We start from the raw sequence: 25,533 nt of genomic DNA, 5'->3' as shown, positions 1-25,533 counted from the left end.
TGTGTTGTATGATCGTGAACATCCCGAGCGAAATATCAACTGCATCGAGATGGGTAGTAACGACGACGGTGGCGGGAAAAAAGCAGAAGAGTAAGGGTGGTGGTGGTGTAGGTTTGGATACGTCTTGGGGGGGTTTTTTGTTTGGGAGTTGGCTGGTTGCGGTTGTCGTGTTGCTTGAGGATATAATCGTTAATGTGGTTGATGATGTGCGAAGCTCAGGGAAGGCTTGCATTGGCCATACCTCTCTCAAAATTAATATGTGTTGAATAACCCTACACATCTATCAATACAACCCCTCTTCTCCCATTGCCTCTTCCCTACAAAACCTTACTCATAGCCAAAAGAACAGAAAAGTCGTCGGGTATCCCCCTTCCGTTTAATCCCCATCTTGTTATCCTAACCCCATCACCAAAAACACAAAATTACACAAAAGTCACTCGCTAGGTAGGCTCTCCCCACTCCATCGCTAACCCCCGCTCCCACTCCCCTCCCCCTCATCCAACAACCCGTCAACCAACCCAACCCTCATCCTCGGCCTACCCACCCCCTCCCCCCCCTCCTTAACCCGTCTCAACGCCCTCCTAACCCCCTCCAACCTCCCCCTCTCCTGCACCACCATCCCCCTCGCCAAATCCCTAATCGCCTTCCTCCCCAACCTCTCATGCATCTCCCTCCACCCCGCCAACTCCCCCGCCACCGTCTGCTGCGTATACCTCAGCTCCCTGCCAAGCATCTCCGCCTCCTGCTCCATCTTCCTCGCCTTCTCCTCCCTATCCTCATTCATCCTCTGCCTCGTCTCATCCAGCAGTCCCAAAGGCCATCTACTTGACCTGTTAAGCGTGTTATAGTTCCTTTCTACCTCCTTCCGAATAGCAATAATCTTTGCTATCGTCTGCGGTGGTCTCCCCAGCGCTTTGAGTATAGCTTCGATATTGCTGTACAGCGCCAGAAACGCCGAAAAAAACTGCGAAATAGGCGACGACTGCGAAGGCGCCAAGGAGCGAACGTAGGTTTCGAAGCCAGAGATGTAATTCTGCGGGAGAAAGGGGAGGGTGGCGAGCGCTTTGGAGAGGAGGGTGGAGGACTCGTAGAGATCTTTACACACTATTAGTTAACGCTGACAGTGATGGAGGCGGAAAAAACAAACCATTGACCACATTCCCAGTATTGTTCGCCCTCCTCGCCACGCTCCTCGTCGAAAAGTGCACGCTCCTCACGATATCCCTCGCGTGATCAACAAACTGCTCCACCTCCCTCAGATCCTGCACCGGTTCCAGCTCCTCATGCACCTTTTCCAACAGCGCATCCGCCTTGAGCTTGCTCCTCTCCGCCATCTGATCCAGTTGCAGATCCGGCACGAGGAAAAACTCCCACAGCATCTCGTGCGTGGAAAACGTCGGGTGGGCAAGCAACACCTTCAAAAACCAGTCCATCCTGATTTGTAAATCCTTCAGCACCGCCCTACTCGGCCGTGAAGGGATCTGCGTCGGCGATCTCAGGTCCGCCAGAGAAGGGATCCACGACGCTGGGTTTTCCATCTGCAGCAACTTGGCGAGATGCTCAAAGTCAGCCAGGGACCTCCGACAGGTCGTCACGGCATAGCTATGCTCGTCAACTGGGGCCCCCGACTTGAGCACGAAGCGGATGGTGCCGTCTTCGACAAAGAATGACCTGACCACTCCCGTAGTGCGGGAGTCGGAGCTGCCGTGGGAGAGGGAAAACAGCACAAGATCATCAATCTTATTGCGCAAGTCATCGTCCTTGGCCAACTCCACCGCCGTCAGACCTCGAAGTTCTCTTGCAGCAGTGTCGACTCTTGGGTCGCCAAACAGCGTCCTGACCATATCAAACCGGCCGTATTTACTCGCCAACATCAGCGCCGTGAACCTCTTTTCGTTTGTAGCGTTGACATCCAAATCGCACTGCTGCAGGATCTTGAGTGCCAGTTTTGGTTCGTTGACAATATGAAGAAGGGTGTTCCCCTTCTGATCAACATGGTCATCAATGTGTAGAGGCTGGCCATCTCCCTGACACTTGGTCGCAATCTCCAGCCCTTCCTCCACCATGGTGTAGTAATTTGGGTTATCGTAGGATCGACACAAAGCAAACAATGGGGTTTGCCCGTTCTTGTCCTTTTGTCTCCAGGGGAGTAACCGGCCGATTCTACCGATTAGAAAGGGTGCGTGGAACAGATAATGCGCTGCGCTCCGCCCCCAGGTGTCCTGACGAGCGAGATACTCCCTGATCTTGTTGTCGTCTCCCGTAGAGTCGAGAATGTAATCAAGAAGTCCGTTGATGACTTCGGCATTGCCCAGCTGCACGGCCGCGCTGAACAACGTTGTTTCTTCGTTGTCCTGGTCCTCCAGAATGACCGGTGCCGTGTAGTATTGCCGAAAAGACAACAAGTATTTCAACACCTGTGGTTGCCCATGTTGAATCGCCATCATCAAAACCGACTCCCCTTTGGCGTCCTGTGTTTGAACCAGGCGCTCAATAGAAGTGTCGCCTTCGATCCCACTTGTGAACGTCCCGATGCTCATGGGCAACGACCGAAACGAAATCTCGGAGCCGCTGGACATACTCCTGGTGTCCATCGACACCTTCTTGATGCGTTTTGGTGGTGGTTGTTCCAGAGTTTCGGCTGATCCATTTTGAAATGGAAACACATGACCGAGCCCAGATCCGACCGAGAACCTCTCTGATGCTGCTAGAGTTGTTGACGAAGCTCCATTCGTGAAGCTCCAACCAGTTGACGATCGCCTCCGCCAACGTGAAGACCCGTAATCGTCCTCATCTTCGATCGCATCCTCTGTTGGTTCCAGGATCTTCCTCAGCTCCGGCATATCCCCCTTCGAAACAGCATCCCACAAAGCCTTATTCCTACGACTGGCCCTCCTCAGCCCTCCAGACTCCCGGTCGAGATACGATAACACAGCCTCGAAGGTGCTAAGCGCATACCCCATCTCACCACTCTCCACATCATCGATAAAGACGAAATGTCTTATATACGCCAACCTCGCCTGGAGGTGCTTGATCTGCGCCTTGATCACCACATACAGCAACAGCGACACCAGCGTATCCGCATTTATCGTCATAGCCGGCTTCTCCGTCGCCGACCTCGGCTGTCCCTGTGTCGCCGTCCCCTCGCTAAACTGCGTCGCCGCCTTCGTCGTCGCCAGCAAAATCTCCATCATCTCCTGCGGACAACTCGCATTCGGCATCTTCCTAAACTCCTCGACCGCATTCCCCAACCGGCTCACCACCTCCCTCTTGGCCTTCATCCCCCCATCAATCGCAATCCCCAACTGCGAGATGTCAATATTGTTCATCTGCCTTATCTTGGCCTCCAGTTCCAAATCATCCTGCCTCCTCAACCCGGCAATCCTCGGAAACAGCAAATGGTGCACATTCTCGGCAATATACCGCTCGATCAACCTCTCCACCACCGGCCCCGTCAAGTCCGTCGTCGCCCCCAAGAGCGACAACTGCTGCTTGTCCACATTCTGAAACAAATCAATCGCCGTCGTCACCGCCGTCTCCAACGAAGTCCTCATAACCTCCTCATCATCCTCCGTCAGCACATTCTCCGGCCCCCCATTCCCATTCGTCCCCTCTCCCCCCGCAACCCCGACCCCCTTCCCCGGCTCACCCTCCGGCACTGTCTTCCCCGACGGCGGCGGCGGAGGCGGCAATATCCTCTCAAAAACAATCGTAAACTCCCTAAAAAGCTTCTCCAGCCCCCCCTGCATCTGCTTAGCAATACTCGGGAAATTAACCAGCAGCTCATGAAAACTCTTGATATCCTTCTTCCTTGTCGTCCCCGTCCCCCCCTCACCCAAAAACACCTTCCGCAATCCCCCCTCCGCCAGTGACGGTGACGGTGGTGGTGGTACAGCCGGCACAATCCTAACCTCCTCCCAAGACCCCACCAAAGGCCGGTTAATAAAATAGATCAAAAACTGCCTCGGGTCCAGCGTATCCGGGTACCAAAGCGTCTCATGCAGCAAGTTGGCCTGAGCCAGCGCTTTAAACCCCTTGTTGGTGTAAACCCCCCCGTCCTTGACCACCAAACTCCTCCCATTCACCGTCCCGTACATTTTCGGCTTCCCTCTCATCTCCCTTAGATTCTGCTGCTGTCCCTGACCCTGTCCATCCTTCCCCCCTTTCAAAAGCGGTATCCTCACCACATGACTCCCGAGAAACTCCTCCGACCCGATCGACGCCGTCAGCGGCGCCCCTGTTTCTGCGTCTCGCGAGTTGAGGAGCACATCCGCCAGGGGCACCAAGAGAATGTGCTGCTGCGGCGGGAGGCACTGCGCCAGCACCGGGCTCTTGAGGAAGGCGCTCAGGAAGGGGTTTAGGGGTTGCATTCATTCGACTTTTTCCCTCTCCCTCCCCTTTTTCACTGTATGGTGTTGTTGAATTCTGTTGTGTTATAAGCCACCATTGGGCGGTTGACAATGGGTAGCAGTCATGCAACTATTGCTTGGATTCTATGTCGAGGAAGCTCGTAGGTAGTAGACAACGAGAAAAACGCGGTGGTGGTAGTGGTGGTGGTGGGATCAGACGTGACGCAATCCCGCCAAAAGGGAAGCTCGCTCGGCAAAGGTAGGTAGGTGACGGGTTCGTTGGCAGTGTGTGTAGGTACCAAGCTCGAGTGGTACAGCGCGGGGAAAACGGAGTCGTTTGGGTGGGTTGTCACAGAAAAGATGTAATGGTCGGGATTCGAAGAGTGATTCGCAATGTCGGGTACGGCGTCGTCAGCTTCGGGCGCATTCCACAAAAACTGTTTGGTTACTTATGTATCTGGGCCGGCGATGCTGGACGAACAGCATGGGATGGATGGATGCCGTGGTGGGTGGAACAGTGGCATCCCTGACGGCTTGGCGCTACGTACAGCAAGCAGCAGGTGGCACCAACCGCAGCGACAGCTCCCGCCCCTTGTGGCCACTCCGGCGATCTCCCGGCAAGCAAACACTCAAGTGGGGGTCACACATCAACACTCAGTCAGTCATGCTGAAGAAGTCAAGATGATCATTTCACACTTTTTTATTGTTTTTTTTTTATTCTGCTCTTCTATGCTCTGCGCAATTGTTTTCAAGGCAGCAAGGCTGTGTTCCCCCAATTCTTACCACACAGTGAAGTGATACAGGCGACACTGAATGGCAGCTTTCAGCTCACGCATGTAGCCCCTTTTCAGACTCGCTCCTCTCAGGATCTTGTCTGAGCTTCAGTAACACAATGCCCAGGTATTTCACACGACAGGCTGCTTACTCATTTCTCATAAACTTCATATCATTAATTTTAATGTGAGCTTAGAGCTTAGCTCTTGGCGGCACCGGCCTTGAAGTGCAGGATATCACCGTCCTCGACGATGTAGTCCTTGCCCTTGGTCATGATCTTCCCCTTGGATCTGACCTCGGCTTCGTCACCGAGCTCCTTGAGGTCGGCGTACTTGAAGACGATGGCCTGGATGAAGGTCTTCTCAAAGTCAGTGTGGATAACGCCAGCCGCCTGGGGCGCCTTGGTGCCGTTGCGGAGAGTCCACTGGCGAACCTCATCGGGGCCGACAGTGAAGAAGCTGCCGAGATCGAGGGCCTTGCGCATGGTGACAATGAGCTTGGGAAGAGCCGACTGGGCGCCGACCTTCTTCTCCTCCTCAGCAACCTCCTCGTCAGTCTCGAAGCGGGTCAGACGCTCCTCGAAAGCGACTGAGATGGGGATGATGGGATCACCAGGAGCGTTGTCCTGGATCCACTTGGCAACACCGGGAAGATACTTGTTCTTCTTGCGGATGTAGTCCTTCTCGGAAAGGTTGACAAGGTACACGACAGGCTTGGCCGTCAGGAGGAACAGAGGATTGATGACCTCGATCTGTTGACTCTATTAGCATCAACTTCCCCAAAGAAGATCATGTGTCAAGTTGGAATGTGTGATATCGTTCAGATTTAAAGTTACTCTCAGTATGCCAAAAGACATTCGACGAGCTGGGTTTAAAGTTCGGGTCACGGACCCTTTATCATCATGGAACCACGGGAAGGAATGGATCAAAAACAAAAAGCAAGCACATACCTCCTTGGGACCCCAGGTGCCCTTGCGGACCTCCTTGCCGTCCCTGAGGTGGGCCAAGATCTTCTCGATCGTGGCCTCCTCCTCCTTCCACTGCTTCATCTGAAGACTCTGACCACCCTGGCGGGTCTTCTTCTTCTGGTTCTCGAGGGCCTTCTCAACGAACTCAATGTCCTTGAGTCTCAGCTCCTCGCTGATGATATCGAGATCACGTGTTGGGTTGACATCACCCTCGACGTGGATAATCTCGGCATCATCGAAGCAACGAACGACCTGGAAGATGGCATCGACGGCGCGAATGTGCGACAAGAAGGCGTTGCCGAGACCGGCTCCTGTTGAGGCACCACGGGTCAAACCAGCGATGTCGTAGACTGTGAGGTTGGCAGGGACGCGCGACTTGGGCTTGTACTTCTCGCAAAGCCAGTCATAGCGCTCATCAGGGACGATGACGCGGGCCTCCTCTGGGTCAATGGTAGCATAGGGGAAGTTCTGCGGCTTGTATCAGCATCGCCAGTCCCTTCAGGATCGAATCCGTTCGATGCGTACTGCGGGGTTACCCAGGTTGCACTTGGTGATGGCCTGGAAGAGCGTGGACTTGCCGACGTTCGCCAACCCGACCTGATATAAGGGAGAGAAAAGGTTAGCAAGAACTATCTATATGAGCCTAGGGAGGGAGTGGGGAGAAGGAGGGAAGGAGGGAAAAAAAAAAAGAAAAAAAAAAGAACCCACAATACCACTCTTCAGGTTGTTACCAGGACGGCCCAAGAGGACCTTCTTCTCCTCGACGGCCTTTTTTGGGGGCATTCTGGCTGGACCTCTTTTTTTGCTGTACTGACGAGTAGAAAGGTAGATGAAAGTGCAATCAAGCACTGGCTTTTTGAAAAATGCAGAGCTAGCTGCGAGGGGTCGAAGGAGGGGTAATGGAGAAGAGAAGAATGAACTGCCAATAAGGGACGCCGTTGTGACTTGCTCGTGGGCCACCCAGGAGTGCCACGAGCCGCGCGTAGTTGAGACTTTGGATATAAAAGGAGCCCTGAAAGAGTGAACGACAAGGCTGTGCTCAAGGCAAGTTTTTGTTTTGGTATGTTGGGCTTCCCAGCGATCGCTTGATATTCTGGTCGCCGGTTTCTTTTTTTCTTCAATTTCTTGAAGTTTTTTGGAGTTTTAAAAGCACCAGCAACGATCAGGGCACCACAGCGCAGAAATTTCAATGAAAATGATCCATCTCAGTGGGGTTAGGCTGGCTCTGGAGAATCGATTGGCCGACCTGGGGAGCTTTTCGAGAGCGCTTGGGCCACCTCGGGACCTGACTGTGCGTTCCGGCTCTGACGGAGTGGGGCTAGCCGAGTCGCGAGCGTCAGAGTGGGGTTTTCTGGAAGGATAAGCTGCCCGCGCCCGCCGGATGCGAAAGACATCCATCCATCATCTGCAGCAGCGGGCGGTCACCTGGAAAGTGTTTCTGATGCATTACTCTTCGCACAGCACAATTGCCTTGTGTGTCTTGATTACGATTAGACCGAAACTATCTCCATCTTCATCATCACAAACCCACAAACACCTTCGGAATGCACCCCTCACAACCCCGATCCTAGTCGCGGCATCCTCGCTATCAGAAATCAGTTTGCGCAGCAGCTCTTTGTTCTGCCATTCCTCACCAACCTAGTGTTGCCTATCGCAGCTATCCGGACCTACACTTGCGCAGCCACATTATTGACCTCCACCACCAAAATCTTGCTCGCTTTTTAAACCTGATACCTCTTGAACCATCAACCCATCCATCCATCACAGTCACTATCATCAAAACCACCAAAAAATGCCATCCTCAACCCGCCCCCCAGCCCGCCCCTCCCGCCCCTCCCACCGCTCCACCCTCTCCCTCCAAAAAACCGAAATCACCATCCACGTCTACGACCTCTTACCCCCGGGAAAACTCTCCAACACCCTCTGGGCCCTGGGAACCTCCCTCCTCCACTCAGGCGTCGTCCTCAACAACAAAGAATACGCCTACGGCGGTCACGACCGCCCCGGCCTCACAGGCGTCTACTGGACCAAACCCCTCACCCTGCCCCCCGGGGGAACCTTTCGCACTGAGATCCTCCACGGGTTCACCCTGGCCACCGAAGCCGAGATTGACTCCATCATCCGGAGGGCGTCGGAGGAGTTTTTGGGCACGTCGTATAATTTGCTGACCAAGAATTGCAACCATTTCACGAGTTATTTGTGCGAGAAGTTGACGGGGAGGCCGGGGCCGGGGTGGTTGAACAGGGCGGCGAGTATTGGGGTTGCGCTGCCTTGTGTTGTGCCGAGGGAGTGGATTGAGGCGCCGGATTTTGAGACGCATAATAGAGGTGGTGGTGGGGGGGGTTTGTTGGAGGGGGAGGAGAGTGGGGATGAGTACTATGGGGAGGGGAGTAGGATGCTGAGGGGGAGTGATGAGGTGCCTAGGTTGGTTGGGCAGGAGGGGAGGAGGGAGGAGGAGGAACACGGGATTACGGTTACCAAGGGGAAGGGGAAGGCGAGGGATGAGGAGGGGAGGGTTTTGCCTAGGGCGGAGAGGGCTCCTACTTCTTGAGTTTGGGTTGCGCAGTCTTGGGTCTTGGGGGTTCTGAGACTACCGAGGCGTATTGTTGATTTCTGGATTTTTGCGCTGAGTTTTGCGTTGAGTTATTGTTTAGCATTGTTTCTGGCGTTACTTTGGATGGAAGGATGGGCGTTTAGGGGGTCATTTTATCTTGATACCACGGGACATATTAACCAGGCACCATTTTGGATGGGATGGCGCGCTCAGTTGGATTGAATTTCATTTTATTTCTTTTCGTCGTCTGTTTCTATGGTTGGGTTGGAGTTGAACAGAGGTGTGGTGTCGGGAGACTGTGTGTGTTACGCTTCCCACGCGAGACAGACAGAGAGGGCAAGATTGGATATGGCACAGCTAATCTCTGTAAGGCTGTTCACCTTTTATACTTTTTTCTCCAACCGTGTGACGTTGGCCAAGTTTTTGTTAGACTGTCTGTTTCACCCTCCCTACCTACCTCGTTGCCAAAAACTCACGGCATTGGTAACCCGACCAAGTTGTCACTCCGATATATATATATATATCAACCACCTCCTCACAACCCTCCCCCCTACGAAGCAAGAGCCCCCGCCTCCTCAGCAACCATTGCCATCTTTTTTCCCTCCCTCAACCCCACCCCCTTGATCCTCCCCGCCCTCACATCCTCATTAAACTCCGAAATCTGCATCGAGATCCCCTCCAGTGTGCTCGCCACAGGCGTGTACCCTATCCCCCCCTCCTCCACCCTCCTCCTGGCCTTGCTGTCATCCACCACGGAGTGAATCCCCACATTCAACACCGCAGGCTGGAGCATACCGATCGGCCCCTTTGCCTCTTTCCACCCAAACCACCTCGTCAAAAACGGGGCTCTTGCCAAGAGCAACGACCAGAATTCCATAACGTGGGCGATAGCGTGGATGATGAGGGGCGAAGCCTCAGAGTAAGCGAACTTGGCATCGGAGAGCGTCTCGCATGCTAGGGCCATGTCACGGAAGGTGATGGGTGGTCCGGCGTCTGTTATGACGAACGGTCTCCCTGCACACGCCGGGGGGGCGGTACCAGAGGGGGATGGCAGGAGCGCGGCTTCGAACTGGAGGTGCGCCAACGAGACGTTGCGGGAGTAGACAAATGACTGGATCACCTGGGGAGTAAAGGCGATGTACTCCCCCTCCCGGAGGATGTTCCCAACCAAGGGGTCGGTCTTTTGGCCGTAGATTGCGTTTCCCGGGCGGAGGCAGCCGGTTCGGAAGTTGGCCGTGTTGGCGGAGCAGATTGCCCTCTCGGCTTCGGCTTTGGAGCGGGCGTAGTTGGCGAAGAAGTGGGAGTGGGGGCGGAGGGGGAGGTCAAAGTCGGACTCGTTGCAGAGCTGGAAGTAGCCGGCGGGATGGGACTGCCAGGGCCAGGTTGGGATGAAGCGGGTGGGGGTTATGCTGACTGAACCTGAAGAGGTGGCGATGAAGATGTCGCAGTTGTGGTGCTGCTTTTTGGCTGTGTTGAGGACGATGATGGCGCCGTCGCGGTTGACGCGGCTGACGCGGGAGTAGAGGAGGGGGTGACGTTCTTGGGGGCGGATCACGGCTGCGGTGTGGAAGACCGTGAGGGGGAGGTGGGAGACGGAGGGGGGCCAGGGTTTGGAGAAGGCGGCTTCGACGGAGGGGATGGAGGTGATGTCTGTTTGGACAAAGTCGCAGGCGGAGGTCTTGGGGAGCATGTCGTCTCTGGTGATGGGGGCGAAGTCGAGGATGCGGATGCTGGAGGGGGATTGGCCTCGCTCGAGGAGCTGGAGGACGATGTCACCACCCACAAGGCCTGGGTTAGATTGTTAGCCTTTGTGTGCGATATTTTGAGGTTTTTTTTTTTTTTTTTTTTTTGAACTTACCCGAGCCGCCGACGATTATGTATCTTCTCTCTTGAGCGGGGGGCACATGTTTGAGAAAGTTGATGGGGTTTTTCTTGACATTTTCATAGGCTTCTTTCACCTGCTCTTTTGTCCAGCGCTTGGGTGAGAATTTGCGGGCTTCCTCAGGGGTAGATCTCAGGGCCGAGTTGAACCGGTAAAGCCAGAAAACGCCAAGGGCGACCAGAGCCAATATCAACATCGTGAAAGATGGTTTGGAGAGTGTGGTGGAGAGTGTCACAACAGCGAAAATGGGCAGAAATTTCGGAGGCTTGTCAGGATCAGAGGGGTACCAGGGCTGAAATGCACGTTGGACATCACCGCGAAGGATCGGCTCCCTGCTCCCGAGCTCGGATTGCATTTGTTCGGCAAGGCGGCATCGCCGACGACATATTGTCAAAGAAGGCTATGAGCTATAATATTCCAACATGTACAATTTCTTGAGAATACCCACAAGAAAAACCTGATCTCTTCAGGGAACTTTGAGAAACCAATCATGATCTGTGTCATCTCATCATGTCCCAGGTCTCGTCGCTGGCACGTTGCGTCCGCGGCCAATAAGGGTTGGCATATTTCTGTGGCATTATGTAAGCCGACCTTTAGAGGAGCAGGTTGTCCGATGCGAAGGCAGCAGGAGGGTTACAGCGGACCGTAGTAACAGCGAGTCAACAAACATGCTGTATAGATAATCCGTTGGGCCGCAACAGACAGACAAACAGAACGCATCATGAACCGGGAGGTTGGTGTTGAATGTTGATATCCCAAGCAACGGCTAGCCACACCGTCTCTTTGTTGAAAATGTGGCTCTGATTCTCTTTGACACCGCACGGAAAGTGTGACGTGGAGAGACATGCTGGAGCGACCATTGTTCCAATTCGCGGCTGTGATTGGCCGAAAAGGCCCATGTGTTCCTGAGCAGGAAAGTGGAGGGCGGGGCCATTTTAGCGTCTTCAATGCTTATCGCGCGTGATCGGTCGGGTCTTGGGTTCTTGGGCTTCTCCATGCCGCTCCGCTTTGCTGGAGAAGAATTTGGAGCTTCAATATCCGAGACTTCCAGGAAGACGCAAGGTAAGAAGTTCATCTCATGTTGATGGGGAGGGATGGTTACCCTCTGTGTCTTTATGCAAGCGCTCAAGTGAAGGGGAAACAAACAAAAAGAACAGACGATAAACAGGGAAATGGTGATGTATCTTGAAAGGTCTGTTACAAGGTACCTTCTACCACACAACCTACCCAATTGATCCACGCCCCCCGGCGGGAGAGCCCGCGAGTTCCTGTGAGCCTGCGTCATTCGGCATTGCGGGCTGAGGGCTCAATTTGCGCTGGCCCGCCGGCGTTTTGGTCTCAGCAATTTCTTCAAGAAAGCGTCCTCTCGGCATTTTGGAGAATTTTTAGATGCTATACTCCGTAGTGTACAGCATGTCATGTCGTGCAAAGAAGAGACCTGGATGCAATGCGGCGATAAACACTGAGTGGCACATGCACAACAAAGCCAATGCACGTCTCCCCGGATCGTCTCTCTACCTTAGCTGTGATGGCTGTTCAAGGTGTCAGTGGGTGCCAGGCCAGAGAGCTAGCTGGCAGGCTCCAGGACAACCAGCGCCAGGAACGACGGGAACGGTCAGCGCAGTGAGCTGTCTGCAGTAGCGCCAAGCAACAAAATCGGCTTTTCCCTGCCGCTTCCACACCGGATCGGCCAATCAAGAGCTCACCAGCCACAATTTTCCCACGGCCATCGTGAAGCTCTGGCACCTTCCCGCCTCTGATTTTCCCCAAAGGGTTGCTTCCCGGCGACTCCAGCGCCGAGCTCCAAAACACAGGGCAATCAAACACCATGTTTCGTCCCTTGCTCAAAATGGCGCCTGTTTCCTCCCGATCTTGCTCTCTCTCTCTCTCTCTCGTGCTCTTCTCTTCACTCTTCCACTTTATTACCAGGTAGTCCATTAAGCTATCCCCATACCACAACGGATACTCCATCACAACAGGAACTAGGAACCCCGCGCTCGTGGCATTACGGCACATTTTCCACCTCCCACGGGTACCCCTGCCACCGACCTCCGGATCCATCCTTGATCGTGCCTTATCTTTGTGACGCCCGCCGCATCCATCTCGCTCGATTTTGTGGAAAGCTTCCTCTCTCTTCTCTCTCCCCCTCTCCGTCACAACAACACAAACCAAAACAAAAACAAGTCCAACCTTCGCCATGCGTCAATCCATCCTCCTCGCCGCCCTCTCCGCGGTCACTGCTGTTGTTTCCCAGAACCAAAACTTCACCATCGACATCACCAAGGTCGAGGCCTCCACAAGATGTATGTCGTACTGAACCTGAACCACTGTTGCATACCGAGTAGAAATGAAACTGACCGTCTGCGACAGCCGGATGGTGCACTGCCCAGTTCAACTCTTGCGGCCTACTCTGCTTCGGCTCCCTCCAAAAGAACGACTGCGAACCTTCTGACCTGACTTACGAATGCCTTTGCTCCAATGGCACCACTCCCGGTCTTGACTATTACGCCAACACCCTCCCTACTGTGAGTCTTTTTTGCTTTGACAGGACGAGCCCCGCTTGACTAGCCGCTGACCAACCTGCCCCAGTTCATCTGCGAGGAAGCCTTCAGCCAATGCACCGCCGAGAGACAAGGTGGCAGCGCTTCCGAGCTGAGGAAGTGCACCACCGACATCAGGGACCACTGCGGTACCCTCGACCCCAATGACGCCACCCCCGGTGGCGGCGACAGCAACGACGAGGACGAGGACGAGGCTAGCACCACTTCTCCCACCAACACCCAGGGCGCCGCTCAGACCAACCCTCCCGGCACGTCGACTTCTCAGGCTGCCGCTCCTACCAACTTTGGAAACGGCATTGCTGCCGTTGCTGCCGGTGTTTTTGCTGCTGCTCTTCTTTGAGCGTAGTAGTAATACGGGCTACACGGTGGTGAGAAGACGGGTAGTGCTGAGCGGCAGCTTATGGTGGTGAATAATACCGCGTAATGAGAGTCAATACCCTTGGTCTAGGCGTCAAGAGTGTGGCGGCGGTCGATCGTGGAATCTTTTGTGGTTCTTGTATTGATTTTCTCTTCCTCTGGACAGAAGAAAGGCTTTGTTTTGATTTTGCATCAGCCGGCCTATAGGGCCCTTAATGTTGCATGAGAAGAATACGAATGATCCGGCTGATGATATGTAACCAGAGAGAGAGAGAGAGAGAGAGAGAGAGAGAGAGAGAGAGAGAGAGAGAGAGAGAGAGAGAGAGAGAGAGAGAGAGAGAGAGAGAGAGAGAGAGAGAGAGAGAGCGAGCACATGAAAGGGAGAAATATATCCATTTGATTTTTAGGCCCCGCGGGCAAAGCGCGCGATTGTCTGGACCCATGTTGTTGTCGATGTGTGCACCATGGTTCAAAGGAGTAGTCGACCAAATTGGGATGTGAAAGTAGAGGCGGGCTTTGTTGGTGGATTGTGGATAGAGAGGATTTGACAAGAGACTGGTCTATGAAAGGGGGGAGGGGGATCTTTGTTGCCACTGATGACCGGAAAGGGGGATCACATATCAGCCTACAACCGCCCATTTTCCACAACCCTCAGGAAGCTTGGGAACGCTTGCCGTTCACCACCACCATCCCAGACTCAAGCAAACCACTTTTGTTTTATTGCTTGGAAGGGAATTCCACACCGATATCATTTATCGACATTTTATACGCGAGTTCTCCTTACTTACGCCATGTCGGTCCCCTCCATAGATTGCAACGATCGGAACTTGTTCGGGTACGCTCTCTACCTCGCGAGCAACCGCTTGACCCAAACGTGACCCTAGGCTTGGATCCCAGGGATGGCCGCATGTTTAGAATATACCGACTCTGGCGGCCGCCCCTCCTCCCCGCGCGCGACCCCGGGCAGGCTTATTACCATGACAAAGTCCCCGACTGGATCGCGCGCATCCATGCGCTCGACCAAACCGGCCTTGACGGGATGAGACGGACGCTGCCGCCGGAGTTGAGTTTTCAGATTGCGAACGAGACGATGAAGATGGATAAGTGCCTGCCTGATCGCCTCCGCGCCCGGGTTTGAGATTTGCTCGCCGGGGGAGGTGCAGGAGCAGTTGAGGGTGAAGAGGGTGGATGTTTACGTTGTGCCGGAGCATACTGAGATGAGGAGGGTGGCGACTGACTATGAGCATAACAAGTACGACGGGGAGAAGGATTGTCCTGTGGCTAGGGGGTCGTGGAGGTTGCTGAGGGTGGGGTGGGATCATGGGGAGGGGGGGATCATATAATGGGGTTGTGGTTTGCGGAGGATCCGAGGTTGGTGGTGCCGTTTGGGGAGGGGAGGGATGCGGCGGCGGTGGAGTGGGTGAGGCCGACGAATTTGAGGGACAAGAGGGAGTTGGAGGAGTCTTTTGACGGGTGGGTGAGGTCGTTTAGGAGAAGGAGGCTGATCCCCCCAAGCCGACCCGGTGGTCGGGAGGAGACACATATCGGGATTGGGATAAATCGGTGTACCGGGCGTACATGTACAGGCGAATTTGGCGGCTGATGATCAACAACGAATCCGCACTGGGACGCGAAGGGACTGGGGGATTTGTTTGGGCTTCACTGGCTCAACGATGTGAAAGCTTCCAGGTGGTATCTAGACAACCCCGACCACAAGACCCTTTTCAACAACCGCATAAGGGAACTAGCATTGTGGATCGCCAAGGAGAAGGCGAATCAGTCCAAGATTGAGTGGGGTGACATGCCGAACCTGGAGGACGTCTATCTGGACTGGAGAGGCCTGTTTGCGCCGACCAACCACCCGAGCGACCCGATAGAAGATGTGGAAGAGACGTGGGGTTACCTCGATATGCATTTTGTGGCCAAGATTGCAAAGGCGATGAGGGGGAAGAAGCTGAGAAGGCTGGTGATTGCAGGTCTGAGGAGCTACGTCGGCCCGCAGGGCTACGATGCCTGTGGCTTGAGGAAGCTTTTTCAACTCGGATCATAAACTGGTGGAGGATGTTTGTGACGGCGGTGAGGCCGGGGGGGTAGCTGATATTTGTGGATAGGGAGTATGATGACCCTGCCAGGGAAGTCCAAGACGAACCGCGGTGGGTTAACGATACTATAGACGAGGTCCTACTCGGAAGTGGTCTTTCGTGGTGGAATTTCCACGAAGTTCCAGGTCAAACCGACTACATGCGCGATGATTGGGACGACCGCTGAGGTGGCAGCGGAAGGGTAGAGGGCATCGGATGCGAGCTGACGGGGGGGTTCCCAGGGGAGTTTTGTGTTGTATCTGTGTATTGTTTTTTTTTTTTTCGCTGTAGATTTTTATACAACTGGAACGGCTTCTTTGATGTGGATGTGGATACTTGTGTTGTGTGTCACTCTGAGGATGGATGGCCGAGAGACTCCATACTAACAGACTAGCCAGGTACTTGGTCCTCTTGACAACACACCTTTCCTGCAGCCCTTCTCGGTTGATTGGCTGCTGACAAACGACACCGCTGCAGTGGTCTGCAGTGTTCACCGTCTATTGGATCGGATGCCACCGAGCCTTGCTCTCCACCATCCGAACAATTCCCAATCTGGGGCTTTCAAAAGGTAAGGCATCCATCTTTCTTCGTGAAGAAAAATCAAATACTGTATGTATGTCTTGTCCCCTCCTCCCTCCCCGTCCTCGTGGCTTGACGGCTTGACGCTTGATTATGCAGCTTGTGTTTCTCCCATACAAATATTGACATCTCGTTGCTAGGAAATGACACGGCTGCCTGGGTACTGTTCTTCATAATGGCCACTCACAGCCTTGCCACCACCACCATCATTATCATTATCACTCACACCACCACCGCCAACTTTTGACAGCAGCTCTTCTGAAGAGGGACTGTTCACAGCAATCACTTTTCATCAACCACATCATTTTTACCTTCATTTTTCATCACCTTTTACCAACCACTCCACTTCTCATTCCCACTTATACATCTTCTCTCACACTCATTCATCACCCAACCCTCCAAAAATGCCCGAAGAGCAAAACCCCCCCCTCGAGCTCCGCGGCGGCAGAAGCAGAAGCTACTCAACCCCCGCCGGCTTTTTATCTCGCTTCTTCCGCCCCCATCAACAACAACAACAACAACAACAACAACCTTCCTCCTCACACCACCATCACCGATCTCGCCGCTCCCACCATCAAGGCCCCTCCCCCCCACCATCATCATCCTCCCACAACCACCACCCATCTTCCAAACCAAAACATAAATACCCCCCCAACCCCAACCCCTCCACAGACCACGTCTACGACATCCCCCTCAACAAAAAGCCCTCCCCTCGCCACCGCAACCCCTTCTTCCGCCACCGTCCCCCCAAACCCAAGCACAAAAAATCCCCCTCCAGCAACATCGGCACCCCCCCAGGAAAGAAACGCTCCCTCTCCAAAGCCGGCTCAAGAATCTCCACCTCCACCAAACCAGCCAAAACCCGTCTAACCCTAGACCTCAAACCCCTCCTCGACTCCAACCCCTCCTTCCTCAAGCTCTCCTTCCAGTTCCGGTCTTCTTCCGGTGGGTTGGCAGTCGGCCGAGTAGAGCGGTTCATCCGAGACGAACTCAAGTCTGAGAAACAAGCCGTGGTCATATTATTCACCTCCTCGGGAAAACAACTAGAAACCGGCGCCCAAATCCCGTCTTCACGTGGCAGGTCGTCACGGGTGACGGTTTGGTACCGACTCGTGGATGACAACAACAACAACAACAACAACAACACCCCCCCAACAACAAAATGGGAGTTTTCCATTTGCATCAACAACACCCAAAAGATGGAACTCAACAAACTCATTGAAGAGGACGGCGCAACAGTGGGGGAGGTGAGGAAACAAATAGCGGGTTACCTTGAGATTAAAGAGCCAAGAAGGATAAGGCTGTACGCCGACGATGGGATGTTTCACGGGTTCCTCCAGGGGGAGGGGTGGGTGTTGCGGGAGTTGGGGAAGAGGTGGCTGACGAGGTATCTGGCGGTTCATGTCCGGCACAGGGAGGGTTGGGTGGAGGTGAGGCTGAAGGGGTGGGGGAACGAGAGGGCGGGAAGGAGGTATGTTGTTCATCCGGGGAGTGGGGAGGGGAAGTGGACTGTGAGGGATTTGAAAGCAAATTTTGTGACGGGGGGGGTGGTTAACGTCACTGAGGGGAGGGGGAGGAGTCGGTTGTCGAGGAAGGGGTTGTTGGGATCGGGGGGGTTGAGGGTGAGGTTTGATGGGAAGAGGGTGGGGGAGACCGAAGGGGTGGTTTGGGGTGGGGTTTACGAGGTTGAGTTTGGGGGGGTGGAAGAAGCAGAAGTTTTTGCTGGGGAGGAGGGGTGGTTGTTGAGGGAGACGGAGAGCTGCGATGTTTGTGTTGAGGGGAGGAGGGTGACGGATTTTCCGGTTAGGGTTGTTGCTGGGGGGTGTAAGGGGCATAAGCCGCCACTTTGCGGGGAGTGTTTGGGGCGGTGGTTGGTGGAGAGTATGGAGGCGGGGAGGTGGAAGAGGCTGAAGTGTCCAGACACGGACTGCTCAGCTGTCCTGGGACATCACGATGTCAAGCGGTACGCGACAAGAGAGGTTTTTGAGCGGTATGACCGGTGGTTGCTGAGGGATGCGCTGGAGCAGACGAAGGGGTATGTCCAGTGCGTCACTGTGGGCTGTGAGTATGGTTGTGTGGTTGGGGATCAGGAGGCGTGTCCTACCTTTAACTGCAGGAAGTGCAAGGGCAGCCACTGTATCAAGCACAATGTCTCCCATCCCGAGGAAACATGCAAGCAATACCGAAGGAGACAAAAAGATAAAAAAGAACAGGAGGAAGCCTCGGAAAGGGAAGTGGCCGGGATGACCAAGGATTGCCCCAAATGCGGGAGGAGAGTAAACAAAACGGCTGGGTGTAATCACATAACCTGTAGGTTCTCTTCTCTCTTCAGCCACGAAAATAATAGAAACTGACTGGTATTTTTTTTCCCCCAGGCCACTGCGGTCACGAATGGTGCTATGTCTGCACCGCCTCTTACTTTCACGCCCAGGGCACCGGTCTTCTCCTCTGCCGTCACAACGAAGGCTGCACCGAAGGCCCTCTCCCCGGCGCCGAGCTCTTCAACGATGATGGCACCCTTCGAGATCCAACCGGGCAGCGACTTCCACATCGTCCGTTCTTTCACCGGCCGGTCATTCCTGCCGATATCCCAGGTGCTGCTCCACAGGGTGTGCCTGGCATGCCTGGAGCAGCGTGGCTCTTTCCTCATCTTCAGAGACGTAACAGGCAGCCTGAACCACCAGTTGCTACTGCACCCGCTGCCCCGGAGGAGCCACCCGCGCCTGCACCGGAACCCGGAGACAGAGACCCGCCCATGATGACGGGGGCAAATCCGGGGTTGGTGAGGGGAACTCCTCCTCCGTGGGCGCCGGGGATGGCCGGAGCGAGGCCGAGGATGAGAGGTACTGGAGCGGAGGCGGCGAGACGAGCAAGGGGGTTGGGCTTTCATGTTTAGTTGAGATGCTGAGGGAGATGCCTGCTTACGACTTCATGAGCTTTACACCACGATCTTTGTTTTCCTTTGTCTGGGCCTTGGAGTTTCGCATTCTACGGATAACGACACATATATAAGAGGCATTCGCGCTCACAGCGGCTGGAGGGGGTTGGGTTATGGTTAGAAGGATTGGGTATATACATAGATGGATGGGAAATTGGGTATTTGGCGACTCTCTGGGATTTTACATACCTGCTCTCTATTTATTTTGTGTTTTGATGTCATCTTTTCTTCCTACTGTCCCCATACACCGGCATGCAGAAAGCAGTTTTCTCGTCCGATTCTGAGTCAAACCTGCGGCTCTGTGGCAGTGACACAAAAACCAGAGACAATAACAAAAACTCCGTAATCATCTGGATGTAACAAGCTCTTGTACACACCGAGCTTTGATAGCTGTGTGGGTCGGAAGTTCCAAACCACATCCAAAGAAAACAACGTTTCGACGATCAAACTCGTTTACCCGCCCTCGCCTCCAGAGGTTCTTCTTCAGCAACGTGGCCGAGCGGCTGGGTCCGTCCCCGTTCAGGCCATTGTCAGAGGCCCGAAAGTTTCTTCTTTTTTTCTTCTTTTTTTTTACTTCTTTTTTTTTCTTTATTTTCTTCTTTTGTTTTTCTCTTTTTTCTCTCTTTTTTTTTCTCTTTCTCTCTCTCTCTCTCTCTCTCTCTCTTTTTTTTTTTTTTTTTTTGCAGTTGCAGTTGCAGTTGCAGTGGAATTCTCGATGTTGTCATTCTGTCGCACACAGCACACACACACACCGTTGTCCGTCCTCGCCTGTTTCTCCGAGTCTTTGCATTACCGCCCGCTGAACCGAACACCGCAGGTTTGAACCGGCATTGGGACGAGAGGAGACAAATATTTCTTCTCCGACAGAGTATCACCGGCGCCATGATGGTGCGATGCAAGGCACGGCATAGGTAGGTGATGTCGTGCATCGATGAGGCCAAGCGGGCTGAGTGGTCGGCCGTTTTTTCCCCGCAAAGGAAGGGTCTGATCTGGTCTGTGTTTAGGGCCAAGGGGGAAGGTCTTTGGCTTCGCAGACGCGAAATTGCAGATTCACATTCAGCGTGACGCTGGTGATTGGGTGGGGGGGGGTATAAGATGCAGATGTTGACGGCATTCTCTTGAATACCCACGAAGAATTGTTCCGAAGCGCCCGAAGAAAAGGATGGGATCATAGGCAGGACGTGGCAGGCTGATGGGCTGGCGGCGGTTAGGAAGGAAGGATCTGGGAAGAAAGGAAGGAAGCACCAGCCTTGAGGCAATCGCGAGTTCACATCTCATTCGTCAATGCACCGTGTGGAGATTTGGATTTTGATATTCCCTGTTTGCTTCATTGGTTGGCTGGATTCATCACGAACTGCTGGCCTTACTCGACGGGATGTCCCCTGAGTTCAGGGAAAAGCCAATAGGTGATGGGAAGGCTTCTCCTTGTTCTTTCTACATCAGTTCCCTTTTATTGAATATTCTGCAGCGACACAAACCGTACCTGCATCTCGGCTGCGCAGGGTACACGGGGGATAAGAAGATAATGGGGCGGCATTGGCGCCGCGATTGGGGAGCATCGGTGGGAGGGGGGGGGACGTGCACCACCTGAGCTGCAAGGAACAAAACGCTCTTGCCTGCTTCTGGACCGTGATTGGGGGCGCCCGAGGTGCGTTGTGCCAGGGATCCCGGTCCTGTAGGCGAACGGTTGGCATGGAAGGGGGCCCCACAGCACAGTACAGCGGAAGGGATGTCCCAAAGCAGCCGGGCGCCAATTCGCCAATTTGTGATGCTCCTTTTTCTCACGACCTTTCCTCGCTGTCACTTCCAGTCCCCTCGACATTTCCCAGTTAATTGCGACTCTCCCCCTAGAGCCAATCCAGGTCAGGCCAAGCCAAGCATGAAGATTGGACCCCCCCAAGTGCCGATTCTCTAGTCGAATCCGCCGTTGCACTCTTGCGTTGCAAATCGATTCCAAACTCATCTTATGTATACCACCATGGCTGCTCCCAACGCACATCGCTTCTCCTTTGAAGAAGGGGGTCACACACCAACTACCTTCTCCCACCCTCCCCCTCAGTCACCCGAGCCTGAGCGTCACGAGCATAGGCGGCTCTCTGACACGTCAAGTGCTTCATCCAGAGTCCAGTCACCACGCTCGGCCATCTCGCCTCCTGGACCGAGCGAGACATCGGACCAACAGCTACCCAAGCAGCCACTCCCGAGTCCTCGCGGCGGCCGGTCCCTCAGCTTGGCCCAGATAGCCGGCCCCATCAAGAGGAAGCCTCTGTCCCTGACGGCCTCGCCTTTGGCCACTCGGTACTCGTCCCCGCGTCTGCCCGAGCTCTATGAGGACCTCCAACGCCCGGAGCAGAGGTTCGCCAGGTCCATCTCGCTCGACAGCCCAACGCTGTATGAGTTTCCAGGCCAGAGCAACCTCCTAGCATCCAGCTCGCTGCGGGTTGTGGAACGCGCCCCAAGCCTGGACAGCAGCCGCCACCTGTATGTCGTGACTCGTCGTCACCTTATTCCGGGTAAAGTGGTGGCAATATGGAACTGACCAGGTTTTCTCTCACAGATCATCTCCTGCCGCCCAAGAGGACGGCGCGGTAGAAGACGTACAGCTACGAAACATTGTTGAAAGGAACCCTGCCGCCTCTCAAACACCACACGCACACGAACCAAGCGGCCGCCTTAGCGCTAGGACGGTCAGTGTAGCCAGTCAGGAATCAGATTACGACCAGTTCGAATACACCCACCTCTACTCTCCGGATCCGGAGCAGGAGGCCGAGGGCAAAGCCGCCACACACGTTAATACCAACACCAAGACCATGTCCTTCATCTCACGAAAACAACCACCACCACACCTGGACCTCGGATCACCCATTGAAAGTGTGCCAGAGTCACCCGTCAGGACTGCCAGAGACAGTAATCTTAACAAGCCGCTACCGAAATCACCAGCGTCCTCTAAGCTGGGCGCCTTCTTCGGCTGGGCCGCTTCACCGTCACGCTCCTCGGTAACAGAGTTCTCTGACGACAGAGCATTGTCACCCGCCTCTCAGAATCCAGTGACTGTCGTGACAGAGTCTGAGCCTTATGACGTCCCACTGTCACCAAAGAGCCCATCCGCCTACTCCAATGACGACCTGCACAGCCCCGCCATGCAGTATTGTGAATCTTACCTACAAACACCCGCAGACAGCACGACATCACTGGTTCAGATCGAAGAGATGGAAGACGAGTTGAAGGCCATCGGCGCCGAACTGGCCGCGTCCATTCGGCGAGAGATGGATCTGGAGGACCTTGTTGACAGGATGCAGGAGCAGGTCAACAGTGCCCAGGTGCCGGGCAGAAGAACGAGCGACTATTTCTCAGACTCTGGCTACAGCTCGGCCAGGTTTAGCGAATATGACCACGCCAAGGAAGAGGTGTCGCAAGTACAGCGCAGGGCCGAACAGGAGAGAGCCCAGCTCAGACTGGAGCTCACCACCAAGCTCCAAGAGGAGCGCACCATGCGACGGCTGTTGGATCATCAAATACAGGAATTGCAACAAAAGGCATCCGAGGTTGATGTCGCCCAGCTGGGCAATGCTGAGGCGAGCGACAGGGTCAAGGAGCTGGAGGCTACATGCGAGGATTTGACTCGTCGGCTTGCCGAGGAGAAGGAGTCCAAGAGCAACTTTGAGGACCTGCTTGCGGCGCTCAAGAGCGAGCTTCAAACGGCGTCAAACGAGCGGGACAACCTACGCGATGAAATCGTTCCTCAGTTGCGCATGCGTGTCGAGGGGTTGGAGGCCGAGGCTGCCGAAAACGCCAGACTTGCCTACGACACGTCCAAGATGCAGCAAGAGATTGAGTCCCTTCGGTCACGGGATGCCGACACTTCCAGACTGCAGCAGGAGATTGAGATTCTCAGGTCGCAAACTGCCGATGCTTCTCAGATGCGGCGGGAGATTGAGGCTCTCCGGTCACTCAACTCGGAAACCTCCAAAATGCAGCAGGAGCTCGAGGCTCTGCGGTCCCAAAATGCCGAGCTTAAGCAGACCGGCACTCGCATGTCTATGGCCCTGTCAAGGTCGGCATCGGTCACTGCTGGGTCTCTCAAGAACAAGAACCGCCCCATGTCTCTCTCCCGGTCCAACAGCACGCGACCTGGTCCTGCGTCTACCGAGCCAAGAGAGGTCCTTGCCGACAGGTTGAAGGACGTCGAGGCTCAGCGTGATGCGCTGCACAGTGCGCTCAGGAGCTTGCTTGAAAGACAGGAGCTCCAGAACCGCGAGAACGCCAAACGGATTCGCCAGCTGGAGATGGAACGGGACCGGTTGCTCACGGCTTCCCCCAAGAAGGCTGGCTATGAAAGAGACGTCTCGAACCTTCGCGAGGAGATCAATGTGCTGCGTCGCCGGGCAGAAGAGGCTATCGAGCAAAAGTGGCAGGTGGAAAAGGGGCTGGGTGGGCTCAAGATGGATCTCGACCGTGCCGAAGAGGAAATCGCCACGCTTCGGATCTTGCTGAGGGAGAATGACATTTTGGTTCCGGAATCTCTGCTCCGTGCCAGCGGCAGCCACGAGGAGCGAGTCGCGCCTGTCACGTCGGCTTCTCTTGAAAAGGCGTATAAGGACCTGCAAGATGCGTATGCCGAGGCGTTGGAGAGAATCAAGCAGCTGGAGGAGTCGGCCGGCTCGGATGAAAGGATGCAGTTTGCTATTCAGAGGCTGGAGCAGTCGCTTTCGACGGCCGTGTCGGAGCGTGAGGATGCCCGCTCGGAGGCGAGCTCTTTCAAGACTCGGCTCGAGAATATGCAAGCCTCGGAGAAGCAGCAGTTTGCCGTGGAGCAGGATCTTGCTGATCAGCTGCAAGAGTCTGCCCGTCGGGTGGAGGAGCTTGCCCAGCAGGTGCGCTCCCAGCTTGATGTCAATGCTGCTCTGCGCTCCCGTTTGGCCACCACCATTGCCCGTGGTGAGGCTGAGCAGAGACTGAGCACCGAGCGTATTGCCGGCATGCAAAGCCGCCTTCGTGCGCTCGAGGAGCAGGTCGTCCACGCCCAGACGGGCGCTGAAGAGCGGGTGGCCCGCCACGAGGAAGAGCTGGCCATGCTCAAGGACGCCCACAGCCACCAGCTCCAGCGCATTCGCGACAATGCTGGCATTCTCCGCAGCCCACGACACTTTCCCTCCAAGTCGCCGCTGTCGCCCATGTTTAGCCTCCGCAGCGTGTCCTCGCCCAACAACCTCAAGTCACCCCGCATGTCGACGCCTCTTCTCTCGCCTTATGGCACCGCCCGGCCAGACATCAGGCGGTCTGCCAACTCGCTGGATGGCAGCGACGGCACCATGACGCAGCAGGTTGAGGTGCTCAAGGGGCGCGTGGCCGAGCTGGAGGGTGCCCTTGCTGCGGCGGATGCCGAGATGCAAGAGGTTGTGGGGAGGATGAACATTGCGCAGATTGAGGTGATGAACCTGCAGGAGCAGAGGGAGGAGGCAGTGAGGGAGACGAGGAGGCTGCAGAGGGTGATTGAGGAGGAGAGGATGAGGGTTTTTGAGGAGAGGTTTAGGGGGTTGTCTACCGAGGTGAGGTGAGCCCCCTGACCACGCCCTAATGGTTTGAACGAGGACACACACACACAACATGTTGGATCGTGTTATGGTTTTTTTGTTGTTGTTTTTTTGGAAGCCATGTTTGGATGAATGCATTTGCCATTGCAGGGATTTTTGCAATTGGAAAACGGCGCAACACCACGCTTTTTTGGAGCATGTCCCTTTTCTGCTTTGAAAGCATAGGTAAGGGGACAGGAGGTTGTCTTTTGGATTATTATTGAAGCCAAGTTTTTTTTTCTTTTTTCTGCTTCTGGCATTCTTGATGGACATACCCTGGGTTTGTTTTGCGAGGGGGTTTTGGGGTTTATTGTTCTTGTATACTTGCTCCTTTTGGGGAGGGTTGTTGTTCGATTCTCGGTGCCATTTTTATTGGGGTAGAGTGGATTGGATTTGGTTATTATAGGAGGGAAGAAGGGGGTTAAATAACATAGTGTATACTGTATTACCATTTGGTTTAGTTGTTGTTGGGTGGATGGGTGGAATGGGTTTGGGCAAAATGAGAAGGGGGAGAGGGGAGAGGGGATTATGTACAAATTCAGTTGGTGTTATGTTGTATGTGTACTTTTTGTAGGGGGGTGGATGTGTGGGGAGAAAAGGGGGTTAGCTAAAAAGGGGGGGGGTGGAGGATAAGAATTGAATTTGGTTGTATTATTTATGGAGTTGTGTGTGAGATTGTGTTTATGTTGGATTGGATTGGGGATTGAGATTGAGACTGGTGACCGGTTTGATGGTGGATGATGACTGGCAAGACAGCTCACAGCAATGGGTTGAAACTGTGCTACATATATGACCGGCCAGTTTTGATCAGGGAAGTGGAGAGGAAGGGGGGGGAGAGAGCCGCCGGAGACAGCAGTCATTTTTTTTTTTGCTGACGTCCACACTTGGGTGGGACAAAGACTTTCTTCGGCTGTCTGC

At 54.4% G+C, this 25,533-nt stretch overlaps 7 protein-coding genes across 7 annotated transcripts; 4 read left to right on the top strand and 3 right to left on the bottom strand.

Annotated features, from left to right (window-relative positions):
* Positions 1 to 466: 466 nt before the first annotated feature.
* On the bottom strand, positions 467 to 4,837 carry QC762_109950 (uncharacterized protein; the record flags this gene model as incomplete). The annotated part of the gene is made up of 2 exons (XM_062885418.1): positions 1,148 to 4,837; positions 467 to 1,095 (listed from the first exon to the last, which is right to left on the bottom strand). Exons 1-2 carry the CDS (start codon positions 4,368 to 4,370, stop codon positions 467 to 469), a joined length of 3,852 nt encoding a protein of 1,283 aa, XP_062748381.1. The 5' UTR covers positions 4,371 to 4,837.
* Positions 4,838 to 4,962: 125 nt separating this feature from the next.
* Positions 4,963 to 7,292, bottom strand: OLA1 (Obg-like ATPase). The gene is made up of 4 exons (XM_062885417.1): positions 6,799 to 7,292; positions 6,616 to 6,687; positions 6,073 to 6,558; positions 4,963 to 5,874 (listed from the first exon to the last, which is right to left on the bottom strand). The coding sequence occupies exons 1-4, from the start codon at positions 6,871 to 6,873 to the stop codon at positions 5,323 to 5,325; spliced, it is 1,185 nt and encodes a 394-aa protein (XP_062748380.1). The 5' UTR covers positions 6,874 to 7,292; the 3' UTR covers positions 4,963 to 5,322.
* Positions 7,293 to 7,882: 590 nt separating this feature from the next.
* QC762_109930 (uncharacterized protein) lies at positions 7,883 to 8,641 on the top strand (the record flags this gene model as incomplete). Its single annotated transcript, XM_062885416.1, has 1 exon — positions 7,883 to 8,641. The coding sequence occupies one exon, from the start codon at positions 7,883 to 7,885 to the stop codon at positions 8,639 to 8,641; it is 759 nt and encodes a 252-aa protein (XP_062748379.1).
* A 247-nt stretch (positions 8,642 to 8,888) lies between these two features.
* QC762_109920 (uncharacterized protein) lies at positions 8,889 to 11,641 on the bottom strand. The gene is made up of 2 exons (XM_062885415.1): positions 10,503 to 11,641; positions 8,889 to 10,432 (listed from the first exon to the last, which is right to left on the bottom strand). The coding sequence occupies exons 1-2, from the start codon at positions 10,879 to 10,881 to the stop codon at positions 9,195 to 9,197; spliced, it is 1,617 nt and encodes a 538-aa protein (XP_062748378.1). The 5' UTR covers positions 10,882 to 11,641; the 3' UTR covers positions 8,889 to 9,194.
* A 457-nt stretch (positions 11,642 to 12,098) lies between these two features.
* Positions 12,099 to 13,770, top strand: QC762_109910 (uncharacterized protein). The gene is made up of 3 exons (XM_062885414.1): positions 12,099 to 12,829; positions 12,897 to 13,051; positions 13,116 to 13,770. Exons 1-3 carry the CDS (start codon positions 12,724 to 12,726, stop codon positions 13,425 to 13,427), a joined length of 573 nt encoding a protein of 190 aa, XP_062748377.1. The 5' UTR covers positions 12,099 to 12,723; the 3' UTR covers positions 13,428 to 13,770.
* A 2,427-nt stretch (positions 13,771 to 16,197) lies between these two features.
* Positions 16,198 to 20,125, top strand: QC762_109900 (uncharacterized protein). The gene is made up of 2 exons (XM_062885413.1): positions 16,198 to 18,414; positions 18,480 to 20,125. Exons 1-2 carry the CDS (start codon positions 16,509 to 16,511, stop codon positions 18,998 to 19,000), a joined length of 2,427 nt encoding a protein of 808 aa, XP_062748376.1. The 5' UTR covers positions 16,198 to 16,508; the 3' UTR covers positions 19,001 to 20,125.
* Positions 20,126 to 20,790: 665 nt separating this feature from the next.
* QC762_109890 (uncharacterized protein) lies at positions 20,791 to 25,110 on the top strand. The gene is made up of 2 exons (XM_062885412.1): positions 20,791 to 21,523; positions 21,600 to 25,110. Exons 1-2 carry the CDS (start codon positions 21,009 to 21,011, stop codon positions 24,598 to 24,600), a joined length of 3,516 nt encoding a protein of 1,171 aa, XP_062748375.1. The 5' UTR covers positions 20,791 to 21,008; the 3' UTR covers positions 24,601 to 25,110.
* Positions 25,111 to 25,533: the final 423 nt, after the last annotated feature.

Source organism: Podospora pseudocomata (genome assembly GCF_035222375.1).
Source record: "Podospora pseudocomata strain CBS 415.72m chromosome 1 map unlocalized CBS415.72m_1, whole genome shotgun sequence".
NCBI lineage: Eukaryota > Fungi > Ascomycota > Sordariomycetes > Sordariales > Podosporaceae > Podospora > Podospora pseudocomata.
The sequence above is the reverse complement of the archived record's forward strand: the minus strand, read 5'-3'. Positions and strand labels throughout refer to the sequence as shown.

Excerpts from the sequence above, each read along its gene's own strand:
- QC762_109920 (XM_062885415.1), bottom strand. The coding sequence starts at position 10,881 with ATGCAATCCGAGCTCGGGAGCAGGGAGCCGATCCTTCGCGGTGATGTC. Across the intron at positions 10,433-10,502 it reads CATAATCGTCGGCGGCTCGG|GCCTTGTGGGTGGTGACATC; the intron begins GTAAGTTCAAAA and ends AATCTAACCCAG.
- OLA1 (XM_062885417.1), bottom strand. The coding sequence starts at position 6,873 with ATGCCCCCAAAAAAGGCCGTCGAGGAGAAGAAGGTCCTCTTGGGCCGT. Across the intron at positions 6,559-6,615 it reads GCAACCTGGGTAACCCCGCA|AACTTCCCCTATGCTACCAT; the intron begins GTACGCATCGAA and ends TACAAGCCGCAG. Across the intron at positions 5,875-6,072 it reads GCACCTGGGGTCCCAAGGAG|ATCGAGGTCATCAATCCTCT; the intron begins GTATGTGCTTGC and ends TAGAGTCAACAG.
- QC762_109910 (XM_062885414.1), top strand. The coding sequence starts at position 12,724 with ATGCGTCAATCCATCCTCCTCGCCGCCCTCTCCGCGGTCACTGCTGTT. Across the intron at positions 12,830-12,896 it reads GGTCGAGGCCTCCACAAGAT|CCGGATGGTGCACTGCCCAG; the intron begins GTATGTCGTACT and ends CGTCTGCGACAG. Across the intron at positions 13,052-13,115 it reads ACGCCAACACCCTCCCTACT|TTCATCTGCGAGGAAGCCTT; the intron begins GTGAGTCTTTTT and ends AACCTGCCCCAG.
- QC762_109890 (XM_062885412.1), top strand. The coding sequence starts at position 21,009 with ATGTATACCACCATGGCTGCTCCCAACGCACATCGCTTCTCCTTTGAA. Across the intron at positions 21,524-21,599 it reads CTGGACAGCAGCCGCCACCT|ATCATCTCCTGCCGCCCAAG; the intron begins GTATGTCGTGAC and ends TTTCTCTCACAG.
- QC762_109900 (XM_062885413.1), top strand. The coding sequence starts at position 16,509 with ATGCCCGAAGAGCAAAACCCCCCCCTCGAGCTCCGCGGCGGCAGAAGC. Across the intron at positions 18,415-18,479 it reads TGGGTGTAATCACATAACCT|GCCACTGCGGTCACGAATGG; the intron begins GTAGGTTCTCTT and ends TTTTTCCCCCAG.